Source organism: Rattus norvegicus, chromosome 4 (assembly GCF_036323735.1).
Source record: "Rattus norvegicus strain BN/NHsdMcwi chromosome 4, GRCr8, whole genome shotgun sequence".
NCBI classification, from domain to species: domain Eukaryota; kingdom Metazoa; phylum Chordata; class Mammalia; order Rodentia; family Muridae; genus Rattus; species Rattus norvegicus.
In genome coordinates this window covers 123,889,373-123,904,531 of record NC_086022.1, presented here as the reverse complement: position 1 = coordinate 123,904,531, position 15,159 = coordinate 123,889,373, and the positions used below count along the sequence as shown (strand labels likewise).

Here is a 15,159-nt window from a genome sequence, read left to right as displayed (position 1 = left end):
CAACATATAAAAAAGACACGTGCTCCACTATGTTCATAGCAGCCTTATTTATAATAGCCAGAAGCTGGAAAGAACCCAGATGCCCTTCAACAGAGGAATGGATACAGAAAATGTGGTACATCTACACAATGGAATATTACTCAGCTACCAAAAACAACGACTTTACGAAATTCATAGGCAAATGGAGGTAACTGGAAAATATCATCCTGAGTGAGGTAACCCAATCACAGAAAAACACATGGTATGCACTCATTGATAAGTGGCTATTAGCCCAAATGTTTGGATTGCCCTAGATGCCTAGAACAAATGAAAGTCAAGACGGATGATCAAAATGTGAATGCTTCACTCCTTTAAAAGGGGAACAAGAATACCCTTGGCAGGGAATAGAGAGGCAAAGATTAAAACAGACACAGAAGCAACACCCATTCAGAGCCTGCCCCACATGTGGCCCATACATATACAATCACCCAATTAGACCAGATGGATGAAGCAAAGTAGTGCAGGCCCACAGGAACCAGATGTAGATCTCTCCTGAGAGACACAGCCAGAATACAGCAAATACATAGGCGAATGCCAGCAGCAAACCACTGAACTGAGAACGGGACCCCCATTGAAGGAATCAGAGAAAGGACTGGAAGAGCTTGAAGGGACCCGAGACCCCATATGAACAACAAGGGCAACCAACCAGAGCTTCCGGGGCTAAGCCACTACCCAAAGACTGTACATGGACTAACTCTGGGCTCCAACCTCATAGGTAGCAATGAATAGCCTAGTAAGAGCACCAGTGGAAGGGGAAGCCCTTGGTCCTGCCAAGACTGAACCCCCCAGTGAACATGATTGTTGGGGGGAGGGTGGTAATGTGGGATGATGGGGAGGGGATCACCCGTATGGAAGGGGAGGGGGAGGAGCTACGGGGATTTTGGCCCAGAAACCGGGAAAGGGAATAACAATCGAAATGTAAATAAGAAATACTCAAGTTAATTTAAAAAAAAGAAAAGAAAAAAAAAAGAAATACTCAAGTTAATAAAGATGAAAAAAATAGAAAAAGAAGGCACAAATGGAGACAACCCTGGATTTAGAAAATCAAAGGAACACACAAGGAGACGTACATACAAGCATCACCAAGAGAATACAAGAGATAGAAGAGAGAATCTAAGGAGAAGACGATTCCATAGAAATCATGGACATGACAGTCAAAGATAATGCAAAATGGAAAAAGCTATAGGCACAAAACATACAGGAAATCCAGGACACAATGAGAAGATCAAACCTAAGGATAATAGGATATAGAAGAGAGTCAAGACTCCCAGCTCAAAGAACCAGTAAATATCTTCAACAAAATCATAGAAGAAAACTTCCCTAACCTAAAGAAAGAGATGCCCATAAATATGCAAGAAGCCTACAGAACTCCACATATCTTGTACCAGAAAAGAAACTCCTCCCATCACACAGTAGTCAAAACACCAAATGCACAAAACAAAGAAAGAATATTAAAAGCGGTAAGGGAAATAGGTCAAGTAATATATAAAGACAGACATATGAGAATTACACCAGACTTCTCACCAGAGTATGAAAGCCAGAAGATTCTGGACAGATGCCATATGGACACTAAGAGAACACAAATGCCAGACCAGCTTACTGGAGGTTCTTTTCTGGCCCAATCTATGTGGAGTTCTGTAGGCTTCTTGTATGTTTATGGGCATCTCTTTCTTTAGGTTGGGTAAGGTTTCATTTATGATTTTGTTCAAGATATTTACTGGTCCTTTGAGTTGGGAGTCTTCACTCTCTTCTATTCCTATTATCCTTATATTTGATCTTCTCATTGTGTCTTGGTTTTCCTGTATGTTTTGGGCCAGTGTATTTTTCCGTTTTACATTATCTTTGACTGTTGTGTCCATGCTTTCTATGGAATCTTCTGCTCCTGAGATTTTCTCTTCTATCTCTTGCATTCTGTGGGTGATGCTTGTATCTATGGCTCTTTGTCACTTCCTTTCATTTTCTATGTCTAGGGTTGTCTCCCTTTGTGCTTTCTTTATTGCTTCTATTTCAATTTTTAATTTCTTCAACTATTTAATTGTGTTTTCCTGAAATTCTTTCAGGGACTTTTGCATTTCCTCTCTATAGGCTTCTGCTTATTTATTTGTGTTTTCTTGCATTTCTCTAAGGGAGTTCTTTATGTCTTTCTTGAAATTCTCAATCATCATGATCAAATATGATGTGAAATCTAGATCTTGCTTTTCTGGTGTGTTTGGATATTCAGTGTTTGCTTTGGTGGGAGAATTGGGCTCCAATGATGCCATATAGTCTTTGTTTCTGTTGCTTAGGTTCCTGTGTTTGCCTCTTGCCATCATGTTGTCTCTGGTGTTACCTTGTTTTGCTATTTCTGACAGTGGTTAGACAGTCCTATAAACCTGTGTGTAGGGAGTGCTTCAGACATGTTCTTCTGTTCTCCTTCAGCCAGTTATGGGAACAGAGTGTTTTGCTTTCAGGTGTGTAATCATTCCTGTCTACTGGTCTTCAGGTGTTCTTGTGGGTGTGTGTCCTGACTCCACCAGGCAGGTCACTTGGAGCAGAAAAGTTGGTCTTACTTCTGGTCTCAGGCCTGAAGTTACTCCTCAGAACTGGGTTTCAGCTCTCTGTTAGGGCAGCAACCAGAAGGGCCTGCCCAGCCTTTTTTTGGGACCCTGTGCACAGGGGCCCAGATAGTGCTAGGCATTTTCCTCTAAAGTCAGAAATGTGGGCAGAGAGTAGTCTCCTCTGGCTTCCCATGGATGTCTGTCCCTCTGAAGGTCTAGATCTCCCTGCCATGGGTTTTGGGTGTAGGGAGTAGTTTGACTAGGTCCCTTCTGATAAGGGCAGCAGCTGGACTGCAGCATTGAATGCCCCTATCTTCCTGTTTCCAGAGGCCCTATACAGTTTTCTCTTGGGCCAGGGATGTGGGCAAGGGTGGGCAGTACTGGAAGTCTCTCTTCCCCTGCAGTCTCAGGAGTACCCACTTGTCTGGGCACTGAGCTCCCTCTCCCATGGGGTTTGGGAATAGAAAGCTGTGGGCCTTGATCAGCGAGGTTTGGGGCCCAAGCTAGAAACCAGAAGTGTCCATCCCTGAGGAATTTTACCTCTGTGTGTCCTGAGTCTACCAGGCAGGTCACTTGGAACAGAAAAGTTGGTCTTACCTCTGGTCTTGGGCCTGGAGTCGCTACTCCATCATTTCTCTTTCAAGTGAGCCATTTACTTGTCAAGACTCCAAGGTCCTGAGTCTCAAATTCATACAAGGAACTTTGTCAAATGGTTTGTTGGCAGGATGTCTCTCACAGATGCATCAACTTTCACTGTAGCACCATAAACATGCAACAGGTTATGTAGCCAACAAAAGTGAGACCAACAGTTTTGTTCCAATAACTGTCCAAAGAAGACCAGTCAGGACAACACAGGGCACAGTAACCATAGTGCAGCCTGGGACAGGATCCTTTCAGTCTCCATCTGTGCTCAGAACTAAGGCTGTACCACAGACCTCCATACACATATCCTGCCCAAATGTAGTGGTCTTTCAGTAGTGATCTTACTCGTAAGATCATAGGCTCACAGATCCACAGAAGGGTCAAGCTCCAGTCAGAGAAACCAGACCAACTAACACTAGAGGTGACCAGATGAAGAGAGGCAAGGAAGAGAATCTAACTAACAGAGACCTAGACGACTTGGCACAATCAGTACTCAGTTGTCTTACCACAGCAAGTATTGGATAACACAGCAAACCAGAAAAGCTTTACAATACACATCTCAAGATGAGGAAAAAGAATACTCTTGGCAGGGAAGGGAGAGGCAAAGATTAAAACAGAGACTGAAGGAACACCCATTCAGAGCCTGCCCCACAGGTGGCCCATACATATACAGCCACCCAATTAGACAAGATGGATGAAGCAAAGAAGTGCAGACCGACAGGAGCCGGATGTAGATCGCTCCTGAGAGACACAGCCAGAATACAGCAAATACAGAGGCGAATGCCAGCAGCAAACCACTGAACTGAGAATAGGTCCCCCGTTGAAGGAATCAGAGAAAGAACTGGAAGAGCTTGAAGGTGCTCGAGACCCCAAAAGTACAACAATGTCAAGCAACCAGAGCTTCCAGGGACTAAGCCACTACCTAAAGACTATACATGGACTGACCCTGGACTCTGTCCCCATAGGTAGCAATGAATATTCTAGTAAGAGCACCAGTGGAAGGGGAAGCCCTGGGTCCTGCTAAGACTGAACCCCCAGTGAACTAGACTATGCGGGGAGGGTGGCAATGGGGGGAGGTTTGGGAGGGGAACACCCACAAGGAAGGGGAGGGGGGAGGGTGATGTCTGTCCGGAAACCGGGAAAGGGAATAACACTTGAAATGTATATAAGAAATACTCAAGATAATAAAAAATAAAATAAAATAAAATAAAATAAAAAGATGATGATAGAGGACTTTAAGAAGGACATAAATAACTCCCTTCAAGAATTACAGGGGAACACAGGTAAACAATTAGAAGATTGTCTTAGTCAGGGTTTCTATCCCTGCACAAACATCATGACCAAGAAGCAAGGTGGGGAGGAAAGGATTTCTTCAGCTTACACTCCCACAGTGTGCTGTTTATCACCAAAGGAAGTCAGAATTGAAACTCAAGCAAGTCAGGAAGCAGGGGCTAATGCAGAGGCCATGCAGGGATGTTACTTACTGGCTTGCTTCCCCTGGCTTGCTCAGCTTGCTCTTTTATAGAACCCAAGACTACCAGCCAAAAGACGGCACCATTCACAATGAGCTGGGCCCTCCCACTTGATCATTAGTGGAGAAAATGCCTTACTGTAAGGAGCCATATTGGATTTGGGCCTGGCCGCTTTGTGACTGTATGGCTCAAAGTGGCTACGTGACTCTGGGCTGTATGGCCATAAAGTCTTGAGATTGTTGGACAAAAGCCTCTCCCATGAATTTATAGCACAAGAAGAAAATAATCACAGAATGCTTTCAGCCAGAGAAAATACCACGTATCTCCTGAGCAAACACCCAGTGTCTCCACCACATGACCCCTGCTGAGCCCCGCTGATACATGTGGAACCGTCACACCTGGGCCACACCTGGGCGGTGGTCAATTCACTCCTGCCTTTTGCTTTCTCACCCTTTGTCCTTGAGATTTAGGCTGGTCTTCTCAGATTTCTCCCTAATTAATTCAGGTCACTTAGTCGGTCTTTTGTTACCCAAGTCACAAGCCAGGTAGTCAGGAGCCAGGGTTTCCCACTGTGCTTCCCAGATATTTTCTACCTGGGGAACTTGGGTATATAAGTGGTGAATAAAGCTACAGGAGTCTCTCTCTCTCTCTTCCTCTCCTGGCTTGACACGAATAACCTGTGTGTGTGTGTTTCTTTAATCCCACAGGCTTTCGCCCGATTCTTAGTACCATGTCGGTGCAGGCGCCGACACCTTACAGCTGGGTTTCATGGAGGCATTTCCTCAAATGAGGCTCCTTTCTCTGTGAGAACCTCAGATTCTGTCAACTTGACATATAAAACTAACCAGTGCAAAGATTTAAAAGAAGAAACACAAAAATTCCCTTTAAAAATTGCAAGAAAACACAAGCAAACAGGTGAAGGAATTGAACAAAACCATCCAGGATTTAAAAATGGAAATAGAAACAGTAAAGAAATCACAAAGGGGGTAATCCTAGAGATAAAAAACCTAGGAGAGAGATAAGGAGTCATAGATGTAAGCATCACCAACAGAAAATATGAGATAGAAGAGAGGATCTCAGAGGTAGAAGATATCATAGAAAACATTGACACAACCATCAAAGAAAATGCAAAAAGCAAAAAGCTCCTGCCCAAAACATTCAGGAAATCCAAGACACAATGAGAAGATCAAATCTGAGTATAATAAGTGTAGAGGAGAGTGAAGAGTCCCAGCTGAAAGGGGCAGTAATATCTTCAACAAAATAATAGAACAAAACTTCCCTAAAAAAAGAAAGGGATGCTCATGTACATACAAGTAGCCTTGGGAACTCCAAATGGATTGGACCAGAAAAGAAATTTTTCCCTTCACATAATAGTCAAAATACCATATGCGCAAGACAAGGAAAGAATATTAAAAGCAGTAAGGGAAAATGTAGAATAACACAAAAAGGTATATACCTATCAGAATTATACCACACTTCTCAACAAAGATTATGAAAGCTAGAATACCCTGGGCAAATGTCATACAGACCCTAAAATGCCAGCCCAAGCTTCTATATCCAGCAAAATTCTCAATTACCATAGAAGGAGAAACCAAGGTATTCCATAACTAAAACAAATTGACACATATATTTCCAAAAATCCAACCCTACAAAGGATAATAGATGGAAATATCCAACAAAAAGAGAAACTACAGCCTAGAAAAAGCAAGAAAAGTAATCTTCTTTAAACAAACCTCCAAAAAGATAGCTACACAAACAAAATTTTATCTCAAACAACAGAAATGATAGGAAGCAACAATCACTGTTCCTTAATATCTCTTGACATCAATGGACTCAATTCTGCAATAAAAAGACATAGACTAACAGACTGGCTATGTCAACAAGACCTAGCATTTTGCAGCATACAGGAAATACACCTCAGTGACAAAGACAGATACTACTTCAGAGTCAAAGGCTGGAAAACATATGCAAGCAAATGGTCACAAGAAACAAGCTGGAGTAGCCATTCTAATATCGAATACAATTGACTTTCAACCAAAAGTTATCCAAAAAGAAAAGGAAAGATACTGCATACTTATCAAACTAAAAGTCTACCAAGATGAACCTTCAATTCTGAACATCTATGCTCCAAATGCAAGGGTATCCACATTAATAAAAGCAACTTGACTAAAACTCAAATCACACATTGCACCACACATAATAATAGAAGGAGACATTAACACCCCACTCCAACAATGGACAGATCATGGAAACAGAAAATAAACAGACACAGGTAAACGAACAGAAGTAATGAACCAAAAGGATTTAACATATATTGATAGAACATTTAATTCTGAAACCTTCTTCTCAGCATATCATGGTACCTCCCCCAAAATTGACCAATAATTGGACACAAAACAGGCTTCAACAGATACAAGGAGATGGACATATTCCCATGCATCCTATCAGATCAACACAGACTAATTCTGTCCTTCAATAACAACAAAAACCAAAAAGGCCACATAAACATGGAAGCTGCACAACACTTTACTCGATGATAACTTGGTCAAGGAAGAAATGAAGAAATTAGAGACTTTTTAAAAGAATTTAATTAAAATGAAGACACAACATGCCCAAACTTATGGGACACAATGAATGCAGTGTTAAGAGGAAAAGTCATAGCTCTGAGTACCGCAAAAAAAAAAAAAAAAAAAAAAAAAAAAACCCTTGAGAGAGCATAAACTAGCAGCGTGAAAGCACACCTGAAAGCTCTAGAACAAAAAGAATCAAATACACCCAAGAGGATTAGACAGCATGAAATAATCTAACTCAGGGTTGAAATCAACCAAATAGAAACAAAAAGAACTATATAAGGAATCAACAAAACCAGGAGCTGGTTCTTTGGGAAAATCAACAAGGTAGGTAAACCTTAGCCAGAATAAACATAGGGCACAGAGACTGCATACAACTTAACAAAATCAAAAATGAACAGGGAGATATAACAACAGAAATTGTGGAATTTCAAAAAAAAAACCATCATATCCTACTGCAAAAGTCTATGCCTATCAAAACTGGAAAATCTAGAGAAAATGGACAATTTTCTAGATAGATAGGAGGTACCAAAGTTAAAGCAGGATCAGATAAACCAACTAAACAGTCCAATATTCCTAAAGAAATAAAAGTAGACATTAAAATCTCCTCCCCAAAACAAAGCCCAGGACCAGATGGGTTTAGTGCAGAGTTCTATCAGACCTTTAAAGAAGACCTACTAACAATACTCTTCAAACTGTTCCACAAAATAGATACAAAAGGAACATTACATAATTCATTCTTTGAAGCCACGATTATGCTTATATGTAAAGGACAAAGACCGTACAAAGAACGAGAACTTCATACCAATTTCTCTTATGAATATCAAGGCAAAAATACTCAATAAATTTCTGGCAAACCAAACCAGAGAACACATCAAGAAGATTATTCACCATTATCAAATAGGCTTTATCTCAGGGATGCAGGAATGGATCAATGAATGGAAATTCATTGACGTAATCCTCTATATAAAGAAACAAACAAAAACAAAAAAGAAAACCCACGATTATCTCATGAGATGCTCAGAGAAATTTTGACAACATTCAACATGCCTTCATGATGAACATCTTGGAAAGATCAGGGATTCAAGGCCCATACTTAAACATAGTAAAACCAATATACAGCAAACCAGGAACCAATATCAAACTAAAAGGAGAGAAACTTGAAGCAATCCCATTAAAATCAGGGACTAGAGAAGGCTACCCATTGTCTTCAAATCTATTCGATATAGTATTTGAAGTGCCAGCCAGAGCCATTAGACAATAAAAGGAGGCTAAATGTAAACAAGTTGGAAAGGAGCAAGTAAAAATATTACTATTTGCAGATGATATGTTAGTATAATTAAGTGACCCTAAGGGCTGGAGAGATGGCTTAGTGGTTAAGAGCACTGACTGCTCTGCCAGAGGTCCTGAGTTCAAATCCCAGCAACCACATGGTGGCTCACAACCATCTGTAATGAGATCTGATGCCTTCTTCTGGTGTCTAAAGACAGCTACAGTGTACTTATATATAATAAATAAATCTTTTTTAAAAAATGACCCTAAAGTTCCACCAGAGAATAATTAAGCCTGATAAACAACTTAAGCAACTCGGCTGGGTATAAAATTAACTCAAAAAAATCAGTATCCCTCCTCTACACAAAGGCTGAAAAAGAAATGAGGAAGACAATACCCTTTGCAAAAGTCACAAAAAAAAACCATAAAATAACTTGGTGTAACTCTATGCAAGCAAGTGAAAGATTTGTATAACAAGAACTTTAAGTCTCCAAAGAAAAATAACAAAGAAGATATCAGAAAATGCAAATATCTTGCATGCTCATGGATTAGCAGGATTAATATAGGGAAAATAGCCTTCTTGCCATAAGCAATCTACAGATTCTATGTAGTCCCCATCAAAATTTCAACTTACTTCTTTATAGAGTTAGAAGGAACAATTTGCAATTTCATTCTTATCTACTAGTACTTAGCTCAAGTCCAAGTGGATCAAAGACCCCATATAAAACCAGATACACTGAAACTAATAAAAGAAGAAGAGGCATAAAACCTTGAACACATGCGCACAAGGGAAATTTTCCTGAACAGTACACCAATGGCTTATGCTCTAAGACCAAGAATCAACAAATGGGACCTCAGAAAATCCCAAACCTTCTGTAAGGCACAGGACACAATCAATATGAAAATTGGCATCCAAAGAACTTGGAAAACATCTTTACCAAACCTACACTGATAGAGGTATAATATCCAATATATACAAAGAACTCAAGAAGTTAGACACCAGAGAACCAAATAACCCTATTAAAATGGGGTACAGAACTGAACAAAAAGTTCTCAACTGAGGAATCTTGAAAGGTTGAGAAGCACCTAAAGAAATGTTCAACATATTTAGGCATCAGTGAAATGCAAATCAAAACAACCCTAAGGTTATACCTAACACCAGTCAAAATGGCTAAGGCAAAAAACTCAGGTAACAGCAGATGCAGGTGAAGATGTAGAGAAAGAGGAACACTCCTCCATTATTGGTGGGATTGCATGCTGTGGAAATCAGTCTGGTGATTCCTCACAAAATTGGACAGAGGAAATAACTAAGGACCCAGCTATAACACTCCCGAAAATGTACCCAAAAGATGTTCCCACATATAACAAGGACACACGCTCTACTATGTTCATAGCAGTCTTATTTACAATAGCCAGAAGCTGGAAAGATCCCAGATGTCCTTCAACAGAGAAATGGATAAAGAAAATGTGGTACATTTATACAATGGAGTACTACTTAGCTATTAAAATCAATGAATTCATGAAATTCTTAGGCAAATGGATAGTGCTAGAAAATATCCTAAGTGAGGTAACATAATCACAAAAGGACACAGATGATATGCACTCACTGATAAGTGGATATTAGTCCCAAAACTTGGAATACCAACATACAATTCATAAGCCACATGAAGCTGTAGGAAAAGGATGACCAAAGTGTGGATGCTTCAGTCCTTCTTACAAGGGGGAAGAAAATACACATAGGAGGAAATACAGAAACAAAGTGTGGGGCAGAGACTGAAGGAAATGCCATCCAGAGAGTGCCACACCTGAGGATCCATCCCACATACAGACACTATTGTGGATTCCAAGAAATCAGGCTGACAAGAGCCTGATAAAGGCTTTGCAAGAGCCTGACAAACACAGAGAAGGATGCTTTCAGCCAACCATTAGAATGAGAACTAGGTCCCTAATGAATGAGTTTGAGAAAGGACAGAAGTTGCTGGAGAGGTTTGCAACCACATAGGAAGAACAATAGTATCAATCAACTAGATTCCCCTGAGCCCCCATGGGCTAAACCACCAATCAAAGAGTGCACATGGAGCAAACAATTGCACCAGCTGCATATAGAGAAGAAGATGTCCTTGTTGTGTATCAATGGGAGAAGAGGCCCTTGTTCCTGTAAAGGCTCAATTCCTCAGTGTAGGAGAATGTCTGGGTGGATAGGAGGGAATGAATGTCTGGGTGATTGGGGTAGCAACCTCATAGAAGTAGGAAGAGTAGGGATGTTATAGGGGGTTTCTGGAGGGAAACTGGGAAATGGGATAACATTTGAAATGGAAATATGAAAAAATCCAAGAAAAGAAAGAAAAGAGCAAAAAGAGTGTTTGTAATGATGTGCACTGGTGGGTAAGGGAAGATACACAGACATGAGGATCACAACAATGTGTCTAAAGAACATACACCATAAAGAATTCGCACATGGGCCAGTGAGCATGAAAGCTTGACCTTGAGTCACTACTCACAATCTCCATAAAGGTAGTGAGAGAACCAACTCTTCAAAACGGTCCTCTGGTGCACATAAGGATGTAACAATTTTAGTATTTTCCTGTAAAATTCCATTAAAATATTATCACTTAAAATGAAAAGTATGGGATGAAAATATTTTAGTTATTTAGACCATGTGATGATACTATTAAGTATTAGAGTTAAGAAAATATATTAAATGCACAATCAATAATTCATATTAGAGAACTCAGAGCTGTGAGAATTGTTGAAAATATTTCTACAAGATAAATTTCTAAAATAAAAATTCTAGAGTTTGATTCACTAAGTTAATCATTTTTCCAGATAAATAACCTGAGCATTCTACATACTCATATGTATGAGTATAGTATTGTCATAGCAATAACTTCTTAAGTAAGAGTTTTATTGCATTAGTCCCTCTTAATGTGACGTGTTTCTCTAACATGCATGCCCTCTTAAAGTTCCTGTCTCAAAATAAGGAGGAGGAAATTTTTTCCAAAGTAAAGATAATGTACAATAATTTTCTGGACACACATAATGTCTTTGGATCTTGGGATGATCCTAGGAAAATCACAGTGATTTGAAACCACAGGCTTTTCCATTTGTACCCCAGTTCATAAATAAATGCATAGGCCTTAAGCTTGATTTTGTTTCCCGACTGGCTCAACACTTATATAACCCATTTAAATTATTCTATGTCTGCCACAAGACTAGTTACATTTATTCAATGTCATCCTTCTGACTTCCTCAGAGTCCAGGTGGTAAATCTTCCCCTCCGACTAAATCCCAGGGTCCCTATCTCTCACTACCAGAACTCCTACCTCTTATTTCCTGCCTTCTGCTAATAGGACTTCAGCTTTTATTGACAGGTGATGCTTTCACTCACTACACAAGGGATTCTCTCTACAATAAAGTGGCAATACAGGTTCATGAGACTCCAATTTCCATGCAGTATGCTGTCCCCATGAGGTATATCACAATTTACTGGATTATATTCAGGGTCCATACCCATCACTGAATAAACAAATATTTATTATTCTGCCACTCATTGACCCCAAAAACTTGATTATGCGCTTGTCAGAGAAAATAAACACAAAAGGGCTGATGGTGGCATAGCTATGGGACACAATAATGTGCAAAGAGTAGAACATTGACCCATCCTTGAACTTTGTCCTTGATTGGAAGATAACAATATCTAAAATGTAAAGAACCACAAAGAAGCTCATAAGCAACAGGATGGTCCTGGTGGCCCTTTGCTGTGGGGATGATTTTGAAGAAAGGCTGGTGCTGTGAAGATGCTGGACCTGCTTCTTGTGTCTCCATAGGAGAGTCACCATGTACCCACTGAACAGAGCCATGAGACTGATAAGAAAGGCTTCCCTTGTGACCATCACTAAGGAAAACATGGTTGTTCTGGAGTAACTCATGGGTAGAATTGAGCAGGACTGAGTAACATACATAAAATGATCTGAGGTTAAATTGGAGGTAGCAATGATCAATACAAAGAGGTGACTGCTAAAGAGCATATAGAGAACACAGAGGGAAAAAAAGGCACATGAGATGTGATGGGGAGATTTATGTTTAAATTTTGTTAAACAGGAGCTTCTAGGACTGAGAGTGAAGGTCCAAAGGATATGCAGTAGACAGGCAGCACAAAGGTTGAAACCCCTCAAAAGTCTGTGAAAATAGATAATGGACCTGCATGTGGTAGAATCCCATATCCCCTGAGACATAAACATGTCCGCAGCTATGAGTCCCATAGTTACAAGCAGCATTAGTTGGGTTAAGGATAAGAAAGCAATGCACAGATCAATGGGCTTAGACCTGTTCTCTTCAAAGAACATGCAGAGGTGGGCAAAAAACAGGACACTGTTAGCTGAGATCCCAACACTCACTTCAGAGAACAGGGTGATTTTTATGTTAGTGTCAGAGGGGAGTATGTTGACTTTATTCATTGTATGTCGGTTTGAAGCAAATACCAAAAACCTGAGAAGAAAAGGGAGAACAAAATATTACAAAATCATTACAAAAATCATTAGAAAATACAGCCTTGTTCACAAATGCCAACCTACACTGAGCTGGCAATAAGATGTCACTTACCCGATTCTATTTCACCAAGGTCAGATCCAGCTCACAATACCTCAAAGCCATCTTCACTGTCTCCACTGTCTTAATGCTTTCCCATAAAGGCTGAATTGTCTGTACTATTGTGAGGCAGCTACCTCAGAATATAAACTTTCTTGTACATTAAACATTTCCATGAATTCTAAGAATAAATTCCCTCTCCAGTACCATGGGTTTGGTTCATTCTGGGGCAAGAGCTGCATCTCATTTTGTTGTCAGACACAAAATAGATTTACATATCTGGTGAGTTTGAATGGAGAAGATTGAATGAGATTAGAAATATTCCCTGCTAGCAGGCTGGGCGCCCATGTGTTCCAGTGCACAGGGTCATTTTATTTCAGTGTCTGCTTTATTCTGCTGCTTTACCACCATGACTAATATTCATTCTCTCTCTCTCTCTCTCTCTCTCTCTCTCTCTCTCTCTCTCTCTCTCTCTCTCTCTCTCTCTCTCTCTCTCTCTCTGTTTCCCTACCACACACTTCCCTGCTCTCTTGTATCTTCACTATCTTTGCTCACTCTTTCTCACACAGCTTTTCTCTGTTTAGCACTGGCTGTCCTAGAACCCATTCTGTATAGCAGGCTGTCCTCTGACTCAGAGATCTGACAGCCTCTACCTCCTAAGTGGTTAGATTAAAGACATGTGCCAATACTGCCCGGCCAGCCAAAATATTGTTAATAAATCTGCAGAAGAATTGGTTACCAATTTGGATTTTGAATCAAATTCTACCCATTACTGTTTCCTAACAGTGTGACCTTAAACACTCAGAGATCCAGTCACCTCCCGTAGAATATATGGACAGTCAGTCCTGTACCTGTGTCAGAGAATCCTAGGTGTGAAAGAGCACTCTGTATACATACCCACCAAATCTGGAACTATTTCTGGCACAGAATGATCTCTATATCCATGTCAGCTGCTGGTTTTCTCATGCAGTGCTGTGTCATCTGGCCTTGGAGAGACAATTCCGTTCTCAAAATGACTAATCAGTTCTTTCGCTGCCTGAAGATGAAAAGACAAAATTGACCAGTACAGTAGAATGGTTCAGTCCTGTTCTCTTTCCAAACAGTTTCAAATCCTGGGTTTTCTCCAAATTCTTTTTTTTTTATTAACTTGAGTATTTCTTATATACATTTCGAACGTTATTCCCTTTCCCGGTTTACGGGCAAACATCACCCTCCCCCCTCCCCTTCCTTATGGGTGTTCCCCTCCCAACCCTCCCCCCATTGCCGCCCTCCCCCCATAGACTAGTTCACTGGGGGTTCAGTCTTAGCAGGACCCAGGGATTCCCCTTCCACTGGTGCTCTTACTAGGATATGCATTGCTACCTATGAGGTCAGAGTCTAGGGTCAGTCCATGTATAGTCTTTGGGTAGTGGCTTAGTCCCTGGAAACTCTGGTTGCTTGACATTGTTGTACTTTTGGGGTCTCGAGCCCCTTCAAGCTCTTCCAGTTCTTTCTCTGATTCCTTCAACAGGGGACCTATTCTCAGTTCAGTGGTTTGCTGCTGGCATTCGCCTCTGTATTTGCTGTATTCTGGCTGTGTCTCTCAGGAGAGATCTACATCCGGCTCCTGTCGGTCTGCACTTCTTTGCTTCATCCATCTTGTCCAATTGGGTGGCTGTATATGTATGGGCCACATGTGGGGCAGGCTCTGAATGGGTGTTCCTTCAGTCTCTGTTTTAATCTTTGCCTCTCCCTTCCCTGCCAAGGGTATTCTTTTTCCTCATTTAAAGAAGGAGTGAAGCATTCACATTTTGATCATCCGTCTTGAGTTTCGTTTGTTCTAGGGATCTAGGGTAATTCAAGCATTTGGGCTAATAGCCACTTATCAATGAGTGCATACCATGTATGTCTTTCTGTGATTGGGTTAGCTCACTCAGGATGATATTTTCCAGTTCCAACCATTTGCCTACGAATTTCATAAACTCGTTGTTTTTGATAGCTAAGTAATATTCCATTGTGTAGATGTACCACATTTTCTGTATCCATTCCTCTGTTGAAAGG

The 15,159-nt window shown here is 40.6% G+C and overlaps 1 protein-coding gene across 1 annotated transcript; it reads right to left on the bottom strand.

Moving 5' to 3' along the window:
* Positions 1 to 12,029: 12,029 nt before the first annotated feature.
* Positions 12,030 to 13,013, bottom strand: Vom1r96 (vomeronasal 1 receptor 96). The gene has a single exon (XM_039109073.1). It carries the CDS (start codon positions 12,987 to 12,989, stop codon positions 12,030 to 12,032), a length of 960 nt encoding a protein of 319 aa, XP_038965001.1. The 5' UTR covers positions 12,990 to 13,013.
* Positions 13,014 to 15,159: the final 2,146 nt, after the last annotated feature.

What these genes read in the sequence shown, in the direction of transcription:
- Vom1r96 (XM_039109073.1), bottom strand. Translation starts at nt 12,989, where the DNA reads ATGAATAAAGTCAACATACTCCCCTCTGACACTAACATAAAAATCACC.